We start from the raw sequence: 18,397 nt of genomic DNA, 5'->3' as shown, positions 1-18,397 counted from the left end.
TTTTGGTAAAATGTGCTGTGGGGGTGCAAGCTTTGCAGAGAAATCCCCTTGCACCCCGGCCGGAGTAAACATACAAACATACCTGCTGTGTAACTCTACTCCAGTTGTAGAGTCTGTTTCTATGAATCGCTGCCTGCACCGAAGCAGCGGTGACAGGTGACCGTGCCGGAGGGTCCTCATGGCTCTGCAGGGCTGGACCGCGTCCCCCCCCCCTGCAGTCTGGACGCATGTACCTGAGGGGACACACCTCATGGGGCCACCTGGGCTCTGGGTCAGGGACATGGTGGCGGTGGCACCCCCACTGTCTGCACTGGAGGTGGCAGAGAAGACGCCAGCGCTTGGGGACAGGGGAGCCTCTCCCGGTACCCCCAGCCGGGCCAGTTCAGGAAGCCAAGCGGGGTCGATTGGGGGGGTGGCAGGTGGACCCTGTCCCTGGGCTGGGGGATGTTGGCTCTGCCCCACGCGGGGACACAGACAGCAGACGGGGAGAGGTCACAGCTCTGCTTTACCATGGGGTAGCCCTGGGGTCAGGCAGCAAGGCATCTCCCCCCTGCCCCAGCGCAGCCCCCCAGCACAGGGCTGGACAGGGGGGGCACCCGTATAGACATCTGCGCGTCCTGTACATATATACACGCCAGCAGGGACCCCCGGCCCCGGCACTGCCCCGAGCGTGGGGAGGCAGCGAGGAGTGGGGCACCACGGGGCCAAGCGGGGAGCACAGCCAGGGGATGGGGGCGCAGTGGGGCAGCGCAGGGGGGTCCCCCAGCCTCTTGCTGGTCCCCAGCCCCCTGCGGGACCCCAGCCTTGAATTAGCAGCTGTGGGGTGAGCTAATGGGAAAGGGGGGGTTTGGGGCACCGCACATGGCCTGGATCGCTGTGGGGGGATGCCGTGGGGCTGGACAGTAGCAAAGGGGAGGCTCTAGGGCTGGGCGGCAGTGGGGGGACGCTGTGGGGCTGGGCGGTCTTTGGGGGATACCGTGGGGCTGGAGGTCTATGGGGCGATGCCGTGGGGCCGGGGGGCCGTGGGGCGACGCTGTGGGTGCGGGTTCAGTCCGAGTAGATGATGAAGCCGGAGAAGGTGCTGTACTTGTTGTTGTTGCCGCCGTGGGCTTTGCCCCCGTCCAGCTTGATGAAGACCTCGTCCCCCGCGTCCAGGTGCAGGATGACGCTGTTGCTGGCGTAGTCGTAGTTCTGGTCGGCGTCCTGCGCGATGGCGCTGGCCCGCACCTGCGCAGGGGACACCCGCGTTACCCGGCTCAGGGCACGGCTCTGCCCCGGGTCCCACGGGACACCCGGGGTCCCGGCTCAGCCGCAGCCAGGGAGAGCGCCCGCCAGCTCCGGGGCAGCGTGGGGTGCCCTGACCCCCCCCACGGGTGACGCACCCCGGATGGAGGGGGCTGCCCCCAGCACCGCCCGGAGCCTCTCCCTGACCGGGCAGGCTCCGAGCTGGGGCCCTGGCGCTGGGTTTGGGTGTGGGGCCACAGGCCCAGGCTCGGGTGTGGCACCACGACTCGGAGGCGGGGCCCCAGCTCTGGGTCTGCACGGGGGGGACCCCGGCACGGACACGGAACCACGGCTCCGGACTGGGGTGCAGCACCACAGCTCAGGCACGGGATCCCGTCTCGGGTTTGGATGTGAGTCCACAGCTCTGACACGGGACCCCGACCCTGGGTTCGGATGCAGCACCACGGCTGAGACATGGGACCCCATCTCCGGGTTTGGATGTGGGACCCCAGCTCGGACACGGGACCCTGACCTAGTGCAGCTGTGGGACCGTGGCTCAGAGCTGGGACCCCGACTCTGGACTCGGACACAGGACCGTGGCTCAGATGTGGGACCCCGGCTCGGACACAGGACTGCGTCTCCAAGCCCAGCCCGGCCCCAACCAACCTGATTCTCCTGCACGTCTTCCCATGAGCTCCCTGTGGACCATGAGCGTGTAGCGAGGCTGAGCTCAAATCCCCCCAAAACAAGCCTCGCTCTGCACCCTGATCCCGGCCTGCTGGGGGGCGGGATGCTCCCCCCGAGAAATATTTCCTCCGTGCCAGAGGACAAGGCCGGGAGGTGCCGGCAGAGCCGGAGGTGCCGTAACTGCCTGGCAAAGAAGCCCCGTGGCTGGAGCCTGCTGCCACTGCAGAATTATTTGGGTAATCAAATCTCCGCCGGCGCCTTGCCGGGAGATCGCGCAGCGCTGGGTGACAGCGACAAGCCGGCAGATAAAATCCCAAATGAAATAAATGCAAAAGCGATGCGCTGGGGAGAAGATGCTCCTAATTACAACCGACAACAATGGGCTCTTAATTGGCTCACGCTGGGTGGGGAGGGTCCTCTCCTCATCTCCCCGAGCCGACAGGCAGCCTGCGATGGCATGCTCAGACACTGTTAACTCTGGAACCTACCGATGTCCCAGCAGGTGGTCCCGTGCTCTCACCCACGCAGCCGTATCCCTCGTGCCATCACCAACACTATCACCCTGTTAATATTCACCCTGTGTATAACCCGCCACCACGAGGGTCCCCATCCCTGGGGGAGGACACCCGGTGAATCTCAGGGGGTCACAGTGTCCCAATCTCTGGGGGGTGTTGCCTCACAGAGGGTCATGCTGAGGAAGAGGAGGGAGGAAGAAGCAGGGGGGAGGGAGAACGAGGGGAAGCTTTTTGGTGCCGGGCTCTGCTGCCATCGTGTCCCTCCCCCTGCAGCCAGAGCCGCCCAGTGCCATCCATCTTCCCTCATTAAGGAGCTGCCTCGTCACCACGTGCCCGCCAGCCCTTCGCGCTAACCAGGGAAGACAAATGGCAGCGCCAGGCTGGCCTGAGCCGCTCCCGGCACCACGGTGGCAGAGGAAGTGGGGGCTGCCACCAAGTCCCCCCCTCGGATGGTCTCATCCCCCTCGTGCTGCTCTGTGCCTCAGTTTCTCCGTGCCACAGCCTGGCGCAGCCCCGGGGGGTGGGAATCATGGGGGGGACATGGCCCCCAGCCCCCGCAGCTGGCTCTGCTGCAGCCGCTGTCACTGACCCCGGTGACACTGCTGGGGGGTGTCACCAGCCCTGGGGTCACTGGGATGGTCCCCGACGTGGCCGGCTGCGCCCCAGGGCCCTGGGCTGGCAGGGGGACGGGGGGCAGCGGGGCTGAGCTGCTCGCGGTGACGCTTGGTGCCTCGGGGACACCATGTGCCCCACGTGCCACGGCCACCGTGGCCCAGGACCCCAATGTGTGGCTGTGGGCGCTCCCCAGCACCCCCAAGTGTAGTGGCGGGCGCCCCCCAGCACCCCCAGACATATGCCGGGTGCCCTCCCAGCACCCCCAGGCGCAGCAGTGGGTGCCCCCCTTCGGACCCCTCTGGGCATGGCGGTGGGTGCCCCCCAGCACCCTTGGGGGCAGTAGCAGGTGGCCCCCTGGGCCCCCAGGCACAACACTGGGTGCCCCCAGAATCCCCCCCCAGCAAGGGGGTCCCCCCTGGGGACTGTCCCCAGGCCCCCAACCACAGGGACCCCCCCGGGGCTGTGCCCCTCCCCAGGCCTTTGGCTACACGAGGCAGCCAGGGCCACAGTCACCCCCACCACGGGGACCCCAGAACCGCCCCGTTCCGACCCCGTCCGTCCGTCCGTCCAACCGTCCAGCACCCGCCCCCACCCCGCTGCCCCACTCGCCTGTCTATGGGCTAATACAAATAAGAATAATTAATGCTAGTTAACCACCAGGAGCAGCTCCCTCCCAGCGCCGGGGCTCCCCTGGCTCTCATTAACTCCAGCCCCGATGCAGGGTGAGGGGCTGTGCCCAGAACCAGCAGCGCCCAGAGGAAAGTGGGGGGGTCAGACGGACACCCCCGAGTTATAATTCCCTAGGAGGAGGCTGGCATCGACCCCTGTCTACCAGGAAACACCCCGGCAACCCCCGACCCCCCAGCTTTGCCAGGGATGGAGCATTTTTGGTAACAAATCCCTAATTAACCCAATTTTCTCATTTTTGGGGGTATTTTTGGGGTACCTTTTTGAAACTCTCCCGCTGGAGCCAGCCCACTGAAACGCTCCCCTGCCTCCCGAGCCGCTTCTTTATAAATATTGGAGCGGCGATACCTCGTTAGTAATTAACAACCAGTTAATTAAGCTGCATCGCGCGCCCGACCAAGTGCAGTTCCTCTTGTCGAGGGGCTCCGTAGCTTCTGGAAATTCATCCAGGAGCGTCCGGGTGCATCAATCCCCCACCAGGCTGGGGGGGTCAGAGCTCAGTGGAGGGCAGGAGAAGGCAGGAAGGTTTGGGGGGGGTCCTCAAAAATACTTTTGTGGAGGAATAAGGGGTTGAGGTGTTTTTTTGGGGATGCTCAGTCCGGAGTTACACAGATGCTGCTTGGGAGAAAGAGCCAGGGGTGCCAAGCGTCGCCAGGACCCTCCAAAATTTGGGACTGGAGTGGGGGGGACACAAAAAAAAAATAATAAAATTAAACTGTTTGGATGGAGAAAAAAAGCTGAGCGGCTTCTGCCTCTGCTGCCCTCCCGGCTCAGGGGTTTTAAGAGCCGAGGGGTGAAGTGCTGTGGCCGTGACAGGACTCCCAATTCCCCACCCCCCCCCCCAGCTGTTTTTGGGGGTTGATAACGCAAGTTTGGGTTCATTTGGTGTCGTACATCCTCAGGATAAGGATGCACCACAGGGCTGGATGCCGGGAGAAGACGGGAAGTGGGAGCGGGGTGGGATGAATCCCGGTGAGGGTGCCGGTTGTGGTGACACCCAAGGGAACTGAGCTCAGGTGACGTTTTGGGGGTCACGACCACGTCTTGGGCCTCAGGTCATGGCTGGGGGGGACACAGTGTGAGAAAGGGGCAGCGCTATGGACATCACCCGAAAACAGCGGGGATGGAGGGTCTCGGGATTGGGAGGATTTTCAGATGGACGGGGTCTGGGGGGGATGCCGGAGTGGGGCGGGGGACAGGGACGGAGCCAGCCTCGGGGTGTCCCCCCATGGTGTCCCCTCGCAGCCCGGACGGGATGAGGACATGTCTCCTCACCCAGCGGCAGCAGGACTGGCTCTGGGCCGGGGGGGCTGCACCCCACAATTGGGGCAGAAGCTGCCCCCTCCAGGGACTGTCCCCTGTGGAGGAGCCTTGTCCCCGCTGGGGAGGGCAGGACACCCTGGGGACACTGTGGGGACACCCCAAGGCACCCCAGAGGCATGACAGGGCACGTCTGTGGGGCCAAGGAAAGGACCAAGGGGACCCTTGGGGACATGGCAGGGCAGCCTGGCTGTGGTGGCAGCGTGTGCCCCCAGTGCTGGGAGAGGGACGGGGTACCCGGGGGAGCATCTCTGGGCATGGGAGCAGGATGGGGCACCCCGGGGGTGCACCCGGAGCCCAAAACTGCTACTGGAGGAAGGATGGGGCACCCCTGGGGTGCATCTTTGGGGCTGGGAGTTGTATGGGGCACCCCGGGAACACACTCAGGGCCCATCATCGCTACTGGGAAAAACACAGAGCCTCTTGGGGGCAAATCTCCAGGGCTGGCAGAAGGATGGGCCATGCCGTGGATGCATCTCTGGAGCTGGGAGCAGGACAGGGCACCCTGGGGATGCACCCAGCGCCCATCACTGCCACTGGAGAAGGATGTGGCATCCTGGGGTGCATCCCTGGGGCTGGGAAAAGGACGGGGCACCCTGAGGAAGCACCCAGCGCCCTTCTCCGGTGCTGGGGGGGCAGTGACATCTCCCGTCCCCGCAGGGGGGCTGGTAGCTGGGATGGCCAGCCCTTACCTGGCCGTTCTTGCAGAGGTCGGCCCACATGCCTGTGCCGTCGCCGCCGCGCATGAGGACGTGCTAGGTGAAGAAGTAGGTGCCGGGTGGCAAAAGATCAAGGCTAAAAGACCGAAATCCCAGCTAGCAGAGTCGATGCGACCCATGAAGCTGCAAGGGCTGAAGCCGGTTTCACCCCACAGGAAGGGTTAACCGCCAGGCCAGCTCCTGCCCGACAGCCCGCAGCCTTCCCAGCTAAATGCTTTATGCATTTTTCCTCCCCTATCTCCTTTCCAGCCCGAGCTGCTTTGAGAGATAAAGAGGGTGGAAGAGGGCGCATTGGCTGTGCTATTCGAAACATCTTCCAATTACCCTCAGGATCACAATGGTCCGTTTTCTGATGAAGGAAAATGCTTTTCTCTTCTCCCGGGAAAGGCATCGTTGTCCGTCGCGGCCATTACCTATTGCTGCAATCCCCCTGCCCCGCTACCGGACAGCTCCTCGAGTGCGATGGAAAGGAACCAACACTAGAAATACCCATAACCTGAGCAATCTCAAAAACAGACTTTTGGAAGTACCTAAATAAACCAGATGGGCTTGTTCAAGGTGAGGCCCGCTCAGACTGACTGTCCTCCACCAGCTCAGCCCCCCTGGAGGCTGGGAAACACCAGATGTATCTCTGCAAACCCTGGCCGCTCAAAGCACTTCCCCTGCCTAATTTTGGGGGACAGTTCTGCTGGGGTAACCAGAAACACTCCCACATCCCAGTGTAAGGTGACGGTACAAAATCAAGGGAACCGATGTGCATCAGGAAAAAAAACCACCACTTTTCCTACTGCTGGGTCTTTTCTCTCCTAGTTTGATCCCCCACTAGGTTTGCGGGGGGTGGTGCAGGAGGTTTGCCAGAGAGCCCCAAACCCTCCCTGGTTTGTGCTCATTATCGCTGTGCCCATCTTCCACACTTTTAATGTTATTTCCCAAGTGATCTGAACTCTCTAAGTATATTTGTTCCTGGTCATTTCCCAGGTTGCCTGGTTATCCTGTTGCACTTCAACGCTCGCCCTAGTCAGGGCAGGTGACTTTTAGCTCCTCAGGGTTGCAGGAGATGCAATGCCCGCACTAGGATCTGAAGAGGCCTCAAGGACACACCTTTTCCTGGCAAAGGGCAGGCTGAACTCATGGGCTGGGAAATAACGGTGATTAAGCACCACATCTCCCGTCTGCTTTGCTCTGCTTTCCACAAACCTAATCATGTCAGAGGGAAAGAAAAGAAAAATCTCCCCAAGCACGGCTAAACCTATTAAAGTGAGACACGGTGCCACACCCAGGAGGCAAATAAAATATAAACAGGCATCTGTGCTGTCATAAAAAAACCCTCAGTGATATTTCTTGCATGACCTTTTATTCACTTCAATTACTGGACAGGCGGGATTGCCTACAGAGAGCTGCCGACGGACGGAGAAAAGCTCTTCAAGCCAACAGCCTTGCAGGGCTGGGAATGCAGGGTGAGGGGGAAGAGGAGCCCAGCGAGGCTCCGGTGTGTGAAGCACAAGGTGCAAAACCGCTGGAAACCTCTGGAAAGACACGACGTGGCACGAGCCACACGCTGACGTGCCCTACTGCATGCAAAGCCAGCGGGAACGAGGACAAAGCCTCTCCTGCAACCCACAGGCATGGCGAGGCAGCTCTGCGCCTTATTAATTAAGGCCGTGAGTAACGCGGGTACTACGTTAGGGACTTCAGAGCTTCCGCACCTAGACAGGGACCTGCCTCCCCGCGTGCGCTCGCTCCCAGCCCAACTGTGGCCATTTCAGCATCTCACACCTCTGGACGCCACTCTCCTCAAACCACAAGGCAGCGCCAGCTGAGCTTCACCAAACCCGGGGCCGTGTTTAGGGAAACAACGGGACGGGTGTGAGGAACCCCGGGCTTCTCCCAGGGCGCAGGGACGGCCACCGGAGGCCACAGGCTCTGGGGAGCAGGGTAAGGCGCCCAACCGAGCCACCGCCCCGGACGCCACCGCGGTGCCGGAGATGGCACAAGGACGGGGCTGGCGCTGGAGCACGGGGGGAACGCGGGGAGACACAGCGTAACACGGGGACAATAAAAGCTGCGGATCGGGCTCATTTCGGGGGGGGGAAAGGCCCTGGCGGCCCCTTTCTGGCGGCCCCGCACACACCGCGGAGGCCGCTCCCCATCCGCGCCACGGACGGGCCCGACCCCGCTCCGCTCCAGGACACGCTCCCACAACTGCCGAGAAAGGCAGCCAGCGGACCGCCCCCCGGCAGACTGACGGCCGGCTCGACCAATCGTCGCGCGGGGCGCCGCCTGCCGGCCAATCAGCGCGCACGCGGGGCGGGGCACCGCTCACTTCCCGGCCGCTGCCCTCCTCAATGGGCCCGGCCGCCGCCGCGACGGGCCGCCCCGGCCGCCGCTCACCCCCGGTTGGAGCCGCGCTCCGCCTCGTTCTCGCTGTCGCTGCAGTGCTCGTGGTCGTTCTCCTCCGCCGGCGGCCGCGGAGGCCTCGCCGGTGGCCGCCTCACTGCTGTCTCGCTGTCGTCCGCCATCTTCAAACGGGGCCTCGGCGCCTGCCGCGCCCCCGCACCAAAGCGCGCCGCGATTGGGCGGCGGGCCGCGGGGCATGCCGGGACCGGTAGTCTGCGCGGGCAGGCGGGGGCCGGGCCGCGCCGCGGCCGGGACTACAGTTCCCGTCGGGCTCTGGGGGCGCCCCGGGGCGGGGCTCCGGGGGCCGGAGGGCTCGGCCGCACCGCGGCAGCCGCGCGGGGCCACCCGCCGCGCCGGAGAGCCGCGGCCCGTCTCCCCCGTCGCCCGTTCCCCTGCAGGACCGCGGTGTCGGCGCCGCCACCCGCTTCCTGCCCGAGGGGGCGGGGCGAGCCCAAGGAGGGCGGCGCCGGTTGGCTGGGAGAGGGACCCGTCTTCCCACCAGCCAATAGGCGCGCGGGACCCTGCGCCGCGCTGAAGCCGGTCGGCGGGTGAGTGGGTGAGGGCCCCGTGAGGGGACCCGCTCCGGCCCTCGCACCCCGCGGGCGGCGGCCAGGCCCGGCCCGGTGCGGGGGGTCCCTCCGGGGCCTGCCCGGCCCTGGTCCGCCGCCCGGCGTGGCCCGGCCTGACCCGCCCGGCCTGACCGTGTCCCAGGCCCTGGGCAGGAGCTACGGGGACCCGCCGGGTTTGGGGAGGCCGCGGGGTGGCCACGGCCGGGCCTGGGCTCGGGACCGCCAGGAAAGCGCCGTTACTCAGCCAGGGCCCAGCCCGGCAGGAACTGTCAGCACAGCCGGTACCAGCCAAAGGGCCCGGGGGCTGGGACATGGTGGCAGTTGTGCTCGTGGGTTTTTCCCCACCAGGCTAGCGATGTATTTTATGATTATTTTTTTTTCTCATTGCAGCCCCCTCAAGCCAAACACCAGTCTGTCAGTGTGCCAGGCCCCGTCAGAGTCAAGGATGGGAGCAAGGAGCAGGACTGGGTGTGTAGCATGGCGCTGGAGGATGCCTTTTGGCCCGTGGCACGCTGGGTGTGTGGCTTGAGGCGACTGACTTGTGCTGTGCCCAGAAACCGAAGGAGTCAAGATACAGGGAAAATTTGGGCACCTCAGTCTTTAAAAGCCACTTCCTCATGGCTCTGGGTTACATCTCCCAGGGCACCGTTCCTCACAGCAGGAATTAACTGGAGTTTTCCAGCCTGACTAGCCTCTGTGGCTCATGTTTCAGCTTTCCCCCCTGCTTGATTTAGTTGGCACAGACCAAATACACCAACAAATGGTGTATTTGGGGAAAAAACGGTTCTGGCTCCTGCCTGTAACATCTGCAGGAACAGGCTGGACTCTCTACCCTTGTGTACAGTTCAAACCCAAGCTTGTTAAATATTTATACCTTGAACTGTGGATCTTATATCTGTACAGGCCCTGTGACGGCACAAGTGTTTTCAAACCCCGTTCGGATGTGGTTTCTAGAGTAACTCTTCCAAGTGCACTTTTACCCCTGCCGTAATTCTCCCAGCAAGCTGCCTGCCTGCAGAGGTATGTACCAGAGGGACAGAAATAGCAGGTTTTTTGGGACCGAGTCCCAGCCGAGGCTGGAGGCCAGAGTGTCGGGGTTACTGCAGTTAAAACCCTGTATTTACTCTACTTGGGCAGGAGAGATTTTAATGAATTTTAAAAAAACACATGAGCAGAGCCTGTGCCCCTGCAAGGCAGCACCGAAGGCCTGGTTCTCCTCATGCAGCGTTAGCCCTTGTAGGCTGTTGCGGAGGGCGGATAAAATCCTGACAGGGAGGGCAGGATATTAACCTGCTGCCATAAATAAACAGCCCCTCTGTTGTGCCGAGCCCACTGTAGTGTTGGGAAATGCTCCCTGTGGGGACCGAGTACTGACTTGGCAGCAAAGTCTGGGATATATGTCAGCCTCCCACAAAGCACTGATGTTTATTATAAGTGCCCTTTCTGATTCCCTTTGAATTCCCCCTTGTTGTTGCTCGAGTTAACCCCATCTGTTCTCCTGGTGTCTTGAAAGGGAAAAGAGCACGTGGCGCTGCTGCGGGCTGGCGTCGGCTCTCGGCAGCCATGAGGAAAAGTCGCTTTGCGACGCTGCTGGCTTTTGCTCTCACTCCTGCTTCTGCTGAATTGCCTCCAGCTGCCAAAGGACTTAATCCCCCCGCTCCTCACCCCCAGACTGTGGGTCTGCGTCTTGTTTGTAGGACCAAGTTATGACAAAACTGTCTTTTTTTTTTTTCTAAGAAAAAGGAAGCAGTGCTGTGTTTTCATGCACCTTCAGCCGTCCTGCAGGCCCGTGTTCCTGACTGCTGCCCTTGGGTGCAAGGCGGCTGGTCCCTGTTGGTGAGGGACGGTGTGGGCAGTAGGTGCCTGGTTGCTGTGTGTGCAGAGCTTTTGGGAGCTGGTGGCCACCTCTCGTGGTGTCTGGAGAGAGGTGTCAGAACCAGGTTAGGCAGAGTGATGGTTGCTGAGATCGTTGGGTTTTGGGGTACGTGGCTCACTGGGAGAGGCAGTGGGAGCTGGGTCTCCCTTTCCCTGGGCAAGAGGAAGCTGTGGGGTGTCTACCAGCAGCCTGTGGCTCTTGGCCAAAGATGATGGAGCCAGTTTCTTCTCAGATGCAAGGGGCAACAGCCACAAGCTGGGGCTTGGGTGGTTCAGGCTTATCCTGTGAGGGTGGTGTCACCCTGGACAAGGTGACAGCAAAGTTGGGGCCTCAGGGATCTGCAGGACTGGGCTGCACAAAGCCCTGAGCACCCTTGGCTGCGGCTGGTGTTGGTCCATGGGGGCTGGAGAGGGGACGCTGGGGTCTGTTCCCCACGTGCTGTGGCTGTTGCCTTTTTGGGGATGCAGATACCAGCTTGCTCACAGGAGTCCCTGCTCCCACCCAGAGCTGCCTCTGCATCGCTGAGCGTTTTGGTTTTGAAAGGGCGCAAGGGGGTCTAGAGGGCTGCAGGGTTTGGACTGAGTGGGGAGAGATCTCAGTGCAGAAACTGGGAGAGAATTTGTCTGCTCGGGGTCAGGGGGTTACCGGTGCCCTCCCAGCCTCGAGTTCATCGGCAAGCACAGACTCTGTGTTCAAGCTAACAGGCACAAGTCTGCTGCTCAGAGCCCTGATTTCTCGTGTCTCTTGGGCTGCCGCTGACCGTGCTGGCTTCCAGGTAGCACAGGGATGCAGTTTCCTTACTGCCTTGTGTGCTTTGCATCCCAGTTGTGTCAGAGGTAGCTTGTCTCCTCTCACGCCCCAGCTGTAGGGATCAAGCAGGTTTTTCCCTCTCTGCCCTGGTGTTTCTTGGTCCAGGCTGAGATGTTGTCTGAATTCTTCCCCTTTGCCACTGATGCTTGGCAACCCTGCCAGAAATTTCCTCTGATTTAGGGTGCTGCAGGTGAGCCTGCGGCTTGATGGGTGCAGATGCTAAAGGGGAGTGAGTTGTGTGGAGCTGCAGCTAAACCAGCTGGAGGAATTTAGGGCTGGCTCAAGTTGCACATCCAGAGTGAGCAGGGTCCAGGGAAGCCTCATTTAACCCACTGCTGTCTTTCAGCCTGTAAAACAGGGGTAGCCAGCTCAGAGCGGTGCCAAAATCGTGCTAATGTCTCGGTGATGCCCTGAAAACATTTGAAAATGAGCTTTGAATGGAGTTGTCTGTTTAGGATAAACATTTGATGTGCACAGCATGAACAAAACAGCCCTGTCCTGGCCTGTTTTCCAGCTCTTTTCTTTCCATTTCAGAGCACAATGTTCCTGGTCGGACTCTCGGGTGGAATCGCGTCGGGGAAGAGCACGGTGGTGGCCGTACTCCGGGAACTGGGCTGTGCTGTGATTGATGCCGATGTTATTGCCAGAGAGGGTGAGTTCTGCATAGTTGATCTTTCTCCCCGAGTTTCCCCTGACGACTGGGATTGATGCGGGGAAGCGCAGACGGCAGAGGGTGCTCTGGCTCCGTTACAGAAGTGTTTCCCTCCGTTCCCCAGCCGATGAAGCTGCGTGGAGCCTCATCGTCTCGCTTGAACTAGGATATATTTCTAATAAAGAAAAAAATAAAATCATGTCCTAATAAACACTGTGGGGAGATCTTGCCCTGAGTTTCCCTCTCCTGGAGTGCAATGCTTGCCGGCTTTGAAAGCCAACTCCGGGCAAAATAAATACGGTTCTCTGTGAAGCGGGTTCCCTCGGCTGATCTCGTGTCCCTGCTAAGCCCCAGGACGCCCATCCTGTAATTTGGTTATGTTTGGTGGGATCACTGACAGAAGAGAATTTCCCTCCGTGCTGGCTGTGGCTTGCTGGGTTATACTGAGAGATTGGTCCACAAAATTACTTGTGCCTTAATGCACTTAGGAAAAAGAGGCTGCAGCTATCCCGGATCAGAGGGAATTCAGCCTGTGCGTCTGCAGAGCACACCTGCCTCTCGCTGCTCCCAGAATGTGCTGCCCTGGCTACAGAAAAGACCCAGAAATCCAGATCTGTTGCCTCAGCAGGACTGGAGCAGACCCTGCTCGCCCTGATTACCTGTGCGATGCGGCACAAGATGTCAATCCCTCCGTGCCACCGGGATAACGAGGAGAGCAGCGCTTGCTCCAGGAGGGGCTGCTGATTTTGTATGCAGCAGGTTTCGGGTCTGCAGCTGAGCAGTGGTGCAGGCAGTGTCATTCGGAAGTGCCTGCACTTTGCTGTTTGGTGAAGACCTTACCCTGTAGCCGTGCAAAGCTGTGATGCTCTTAACATTTTATTGCACTGTAATTCCCCTCAAGGTGCAGAAAATTTGCTGGAGGTGCTAAAAGCCCTCAGAGACCATAGGAAAACACTGCAGATACTCAGTGTCAGTTTTCTACCAATCACTTCATTTTTCTCCAATTCCTTTTTTATATGTGTTTGTTTACTCTATGGATTTTACCCATCCTGAAACTGCCTCGATGTGAAATTCCACAGGAGAAAGAAATTGGTCTTAAAGACTTTTATTAGGTTGGCCTGAGGTTACAACCTGTGGCAATGTTCCTGGATTTTGGAGAAAAAATTATATACGGTCTGTCATTCTCTGTGGTTAGGCTCAGCTTGATCTTAATTACGGTTTTATTACTGCTTGTTAGTGATTTTTTGGTGGCTTTAAAATGACACGCTCATGTAACGTCAGAGTCCCTGCACATACCTGTTGGGAACTGATCTCGGAAGGTTTCTGTGTTCATTCTCATGAAGAACTTGGTGACAGAGGCAAAGGACAGTAAAAAGCCGTAGTAGCAGTCAGAGCCAGCTTGTAGCAGCCAGGCTGTAGTCACCCAGTGCTGAAGTTTCCAGCTAAAATAAAGCTGGCGCTGCCCTGGTCCCTTTAGGATCTGCCTGCCCGGCTCCTGGCCCTGCAGGCAGTGGGAACGGGCTCAGCACCGCTCCTGCCCGCACCTCGGCTGGGAGCTGTCAGCAAGTGCCCCCGCCCGCCGGCTGACTTCTAACCCCGAGCAGCAGCACGCCCGAGGGAGGGTTGTGGCGCTGAATTAATGTTTGCAGGATGCTTCGATCTCCCGGGCGTCAGCCCTCGAAGGGACCTTGGCCTGAGCGGGTTTTCTGCAGCTGCTTTCCTGCAGCACCGACGCCAGGTGTCTGCCGGGCTGCAGCGCTGAGCCGCGCCGCTCTCGCTTCAGCCTGTGCTGGCAGGCAGATGTGCTGCCCGCCGAGGAGAATCAAGCTCGGTTATTTAATGAACAAAACTCATTTGAGGCCGATCGCTGATGCAAACACCGACTGTGCTGCAGAGCTGGCTCTAACCTCCGGCTGTTTAACGTTATCAGTGGTGCAGCCCCGCTTCAAGGCCTATCAGCAGATCGTGCGTTACTTTGGCACCGAGATCCTCTTGGAGAACGGAGAGATAAATCGTGAGGCTCTAGCAAACATTATCTTCTCCCACCCGGAGAAACGGCAGCTGCTGAACTCCATCACCCACCCGGAGATCCAGAAAGAGATGCTGAAGCAGATCTTGAAGCACTTTGTGCTAGGTAAGAGGCCCTGTCCCAGCACACGGGACTCCTGCTCAGGCAGGAGCTGTCCCTGCCTGCGGGGCCTTTGGTTCTGAGTGGGGAGAGGGACGGGGAAGAAGGGGAACGACGCTGCCTGGCGGCCTTTGTGCTCTGCCACCCGTGGCCTTTCGTCCTGGCGTTTGGAGGATTCCTTCCTGCCTTTCGCTGCTGCCCTTCACCACCTCCTTCTTCTGGGGTTTAAAGTACATCTGTAGGGCCTGAGAAGAGCATTGTGAGGCCTCTTCTGAGATTACGTGCTAGATAATGTCACACCTTCTGAAATGGCCAAATATTCTCTGCCCCCAACCTTCCCCGGCTTCAATGAAAGCTGTGGAGCCCTTTCAGTCTCGATAAGGTGAGAAATGGGCTGACAGCTGTGGTTTCCAAAGTCCCGCTTTTTCCCCTGATAAATATAACAAATACAGCTGTCAAACTTGGTCTACTCAAATGCCAGATAAGATCACCAGCTGTTTTGGAGGTCTCCGTGTAGACAGAAGGATCTCTTAATAGAGTCAGTCTGGTTTCGTGGAGCTTATCAAAGCTGAGCCTTGTGACAGCTGAATAGGCCTGTGCTGGGGCACTGCGGGGGCCGTTCTCTGCTGTGGGGTGAGGAGGAGGAGAAAGCACAAAGGAAGCAACAGGCAGGAAAGCCGGGAGCCAGAGATGGAGTCTTGTACTTGGGGCTGTGGCCTCGGGAGGCGGATGCCGTCCTGCCCCTGGCGAGAGCTCTGTGTGTCTTCAGCAGGCTGCTTTGTCCTCATTAGTCAGGTTTTAATGATTTGGGATAGCTGGATGTTGTCTCTAAGGATCGCTGTGTAAGGAAAGCTCTTATCGATCAAACCGTAGGGCCGCAAGAAGTCTCTCTGGGTGGAGATGCTGGTAAAATGGTGGCATATTGGCTGATGATGTCTTTGTCAAGGCTTTTATTGCCATGGCCAGCTCAGCTGTGGGGTTCAGGTTATAAAGAGGGGGGACACCAGCAAAACTGGAGGTGTCCCTGAAGCTGGGGGACACACAGGGGAGTGAGGCCCTGACTTAGAGCTTTCCCTACCCCCTGCCGCTCCCCCAGGCTCGCCAGAGCGTACCCCCATGTCCCCAGACGCTGCTGTCTGCCGGGGCAGTTGGTGCTTGCGAAGGGTGGGGGCACGTGGAGAGCCTGGGGTGGGCTGCAGGGTCTGGGAGGAGGGCGGCTGGCGGTTATGAGCTCTCCTCCGCCACCTGCTCCACCTGGTGACAACAATTTTTAACCAAACCTGGCCAGGTTTGGTGAGGTCAGGCCCTGGGGCTGTGCCTGCAGGCACCCCCATGTTTCAGTGTCCCAGCTCTGAGAGGTCTGCAGGGATTTCTTTGGAAAAATAGAAGTGTTTAGCCAAAGCTTTCCATAAAGGAAACCAAACTGAGCTGGGAAGCGTCAAATGACGGCAGCGTGGGACAGGTGAGAGAACAGAGCAAGCTCTGCTGTGGGCTCTGCTCCCCTGGAGAGGCCACCAGCGGCGGCGTGACTGCCGCTCTCGCCAGCCAGGCACAGGCGCTTTCACTTGGGCTTCTTGTTTCAGCTCCTCATTATATTTCTCCAGCTTCACCTTTGATCTGAGATCATCCAGGTTAGGGTTTTTCTGGTTTTTTGTTTTTAATTTTTTCTCTGGAAGCCTGGAACAAAACCATTTCCTGCTCACGAGAGGGAGGAGGGCCCTCGGCTCAGCCGTGGAGCTGAGAGCTCTCCCATCGCTTTGCTGGAGCAGCTGTGGCCACGGTGTGTGTGCGGCACGAGGGGGTTGGGAATCCGAGTGACTGTTCCCTTTGGGTGGGGCCTTGGTCATTCCTGCAGGCTGCCGCTACGTGATCCTCGACATCCCTCTGCTCTTTGAGACCAACAGATTGACCAAGTTTATGAAATACACAGTCTTGGTTTATTGGTAAGTGCCGTGAGGGCTGGGACTCTGCCACCTCTCTTGGAGGCTGGAGGGGACCGTCACGTCCCTCCGGCTCTGGGGGGGATTTGGCCGCAGCCCTGGTGCGGAGCCTCTCGACAGCACCGCCTCTTTTCTGTAGGTGGGAGGGCAACACCTTCCTTTATCCCAGTGCACGAGGGGCTCCTTGCTGAGGTGTCCCTGAAGCCCGGCACTGTTGTACGGGGGAAATCGCTGTCTTTGGGCCTTCCGTTGGCTGGGGCAGGGTTTGGGGCACTGTCCCGGTGTTACGGGCTGTGGGAACACCCACAACACGCCGTGGGCAGCGCTGCAGGGGTGGCTCTGCTGATCCGAGGGCAGGATGCCTGCGCTGGTCCCAAAATGAAGCAGGGACCATCTCTGCCCCCAACTTTACCCCAGTCATTCCCCCTTGTGCCAAGGAGGGCAGGCAAACCCCCCCTTCTCTCCCGTCCTGGCAGTGACCCGCCGACGCAGCTGTCCCGGCTGAGGAAGAGGAACGGGCTGTCCCAGGCCGAGGCAGAAGCTCGCATCGCCTCCCAGCTGCCGCTGGACAAGAAGCGCAAGTTAGCGACTCACGTCATTGACAACTCCGGGGAGTGGGAGAGCACGCGCCGGCAGGTCCTGAGCCTGCATGCCCACCTCGAGGCTTCCCTGGATTTCCTCTGGGCACGGCTGGCGGCAGGCACGGTTGTAGTCGGGCTCGGAGGGCTGGTGTACCTTCTCCTCCGGCATTTCATCTCTTAATTCACCTTTTCCTTTTTGTCATGGAAGAGGCCTGAATTTCCAGGTTTGAAAAGGGCAGTGAAAGGCCACCTCTTTTAATGAGCTTTGCCAGCTGAATGCAGACAGCGGGACGAAGCGTCTCCTTGCCGACTCCCCAAGGTGAATGTAGTGGGGCTTTTTCTGGCATCATCTCCCCTCCCCTTTCTTCCTGCTCAGGTTCTTACCCCCCAGCTGTGCCCGTGGGGTGGGATGTTCCCCTTGCGTGGCTGCGGCCCGTGGGTACGTCCCCCGTGGGTACGTACAGTGGGACTACAGTGAATTTAGGCTCTTTAATGCCTTCCAGGACAATCTCTTCACAGGGGTGACCTCTCGAGTCCTGTTGCTGTGAGCCCATTGTCCCCAGGTTGATCCCTCACAGCCCTGGCTAATATGAATTTAGATATGGAATTTTCCTTTCTTTCATGTTGATTTAATGGAAATGTGTTAAATCTGTCTGGCCAGGGACAGACAGCACCTCATTTCCCATGGGTTAGGGGTTCAGCTGGCTGCTCGCCCTCACTCCTGCACCCTCTTTCTGTGATCAACACCTGTGGGTCACCCTTGGCTTTGGATCTGAGGGTCTGCTACATCCCCGGGGCAGGCTGAGACCCAGGACCTGCCTCGCTGAAACTCATTTACTGCTGTTTGAGTTTTCTTTTGGCAGCAGTTTCCCTGTGGGAGAGCACGAGTTGGGGCGAAGCGGGTGCTGGCTCTTCACGTTTGTTTTAATAAAGTGCTAAGCAGCAGCCGGCTCCCTGCGGCTCTGCAACCTGCAGGCTGTGAGCGCTGCTCTTTCCTGCCCGGCTCCCAGGTCGTTTCTATGCCGGGGCACGGCTGCGCTCTGTAAAGTTCACTGCACGCAAGCAGAGCTGCCGAGCGTGCTTCTTCCCCCGTACATATCCCTCAGCTGCTCCCAGGGAGCTTCTTGGGGCGTCGGCTCCTGCCGTGAGCTTCGTTGTGGGGGGCCGTGGCTTCCTGCCGGCTCCGGGCACCCCACGGTGCGGGTCTGGCTTCCCAGGATGTGATCCTTGGACTCGCTGTGGTTTTCTGTGGCCAGCGCTTTAACCCCGGGGCAGCCTTGTCCTGCTGCCACCCCCTTGTCCTGCTGCCACCCCCCTGTCCTGGCGTTTTGACAAAGGTGGGTGGTCCCTGGGGCCCTCTGGGGTGCTTGGGCTACTGGCCCAGCAGGCAGGGATGCCGCAGAGCGAGGCAGGGTCCTCGCTGGCCCCAGCTCCAGCCTGTGGGGGACCTTTCCCAGGGTGTCCCAGCCCTGCTCCCCAGGCACCCTTCCCACCCTCTCTGACCCAGCCCTGCGCCCGAGGGTCCCGTGTCTCACTCACCCAGGGGGACCCCGTGGCCCTTGGGGAGCCCCAGGAGAACATCCCCGAGCTGGGGCACCCACCCTGGGTACTCCAACTTTCCAGGCAGTGCTGGAGGAGCCGTACACAAGCGATAACCCCCTGCCGGTTCCCTCCCCT

At 59.9% G+C, this 18,397-nt stretch overlaps 2 protein-coding genes across 5 annotated transcripts; one reads left to right on the top strand and one right to left on the bottom strand.

Moving 5' to 3' along the window:
* Positions 1 to 338: 338 nt before the first annotated feature.
* Positions 339 to 9,046, bottom strand: LOC141970508 (uncharacterized). The gene is made up of 2 exons (XM_074927160.1): positions 8,159 to 9,046; positions 339 to 1,227 (listed from the first exon to the last, which is right to left on the bottom strand). Exons 1-2 carry the CDS (start codon positions 9,044 to 9,046, stop codon positions 1,048 to 1,050), a joined length of 1,068 nt encoding a protein of 355 aa, XP_074783261.1. The 3' UTR covers positions 339 to 1,047.
* Positions 8,574 to 17,716, top strand: LOC141970241 (dephospho-CoA kinase domain-containing protein-like). 4 transcript variants are annotated; one of them, XM_074926688.1, is made up of 7 exons: positions 8,577 to 8,712; positions 9,124 to 9,201; positions 9,637 to 9,753; positions 11,954 to 12,071; positions 14,002 to 14,205; positions 16,055 to 16,142; positions 16,616 to 17,716. In XM_074926688.1, the coding sequence occupies exons 4-7, from the start codon at positions 11,960 to 11,962 to the stop codon at positions 16,899 to 16,901; spliced, it is 690 nt and encodes a 229-aa protein (XP_074782789.1). In that variant the 5' UTR covers positions 8,577 to 8,712; positions 9,124 to 9,201; positions 9,637 to 9,753; positions 11,954 to 11,959; the 3' UTR covers positions 16,902 to 17,716. The 4 variants fall into 4 exon arrangements, with proteins under 4 accessions (XP_074782793.1, XP_074782789.1, XP_074782792.1 ...); XM_074926690.1 differs by lacking the exon at positions 8,577 to 8,712 and adding an exon at positions 8,719 to 9,014; XM_074926691.1 differs by lacking the exon at positions 9,124 to 9,201 and having other exon boundaries at positions 8,590 to 8,712.
* The last annotated feature ends 681 nt before the right edge of the window (positions 17,717 to 18,397 follow it).

This window comes from Athene noctua, chromosome 25 (genome assembly GCF_965140245.1).
Source record: "Athene noctua chromosome 25, bAthNoc1.hap1.1, whole genome shotgun sequence".
NCBI classification, from domain to species: Eukaryota; Metazoa; Chordata; class Aves; order Strigiformes; family Strigidae; genus Athene; species Athene noctua.
The sequence above is the reverse complement of the archived record's forward strand: the minus strand, read 5'-3'. Positions and strand labels throughout refer to the sequence as shown.

Excerpts from the sequence above, each read along its gene's own strand:
- LOC141970508 (XM_074927160.1), bottom strand. The coding sequence starts at position 9,046 with ATGTCCCAGCCCCCGGGCCCTTTGGCTGGTACCGGCTGTGCTGACAGT. Across the intron at positions 1,228-8,158 it reads GAGCGCGGCTCCAACCGGGG|GTGCGGGCCAGCGCCATCGC; the intron begins GTGAGCGGCGGC and ends TCCCCTGCGCAG.
- LOC141970241 (XM_074926692.1), top strand. The coding sequence starts at position 11,960 with ATGTTCCTGGTCGGACTCTCGGGTGGAATCGCGTCGGGGAAGAGCACG. Across the intron at positions 12,072-14,001 it reads CGATGTTATTGCCAGAGAGG|TGGTGCAGCCCCGCTTCAAG; the intron begins GTGAGTTCTGCA and ends TAACGTTATCAG. Across the intron at positions 16,143-16,615 it reads TACACAGTCTTGGTTTATTG|TGACCCGCCGACGCAGCTGT; the intron begins GTAAGTGCCGTG and ends CCGTCCTGGCAG.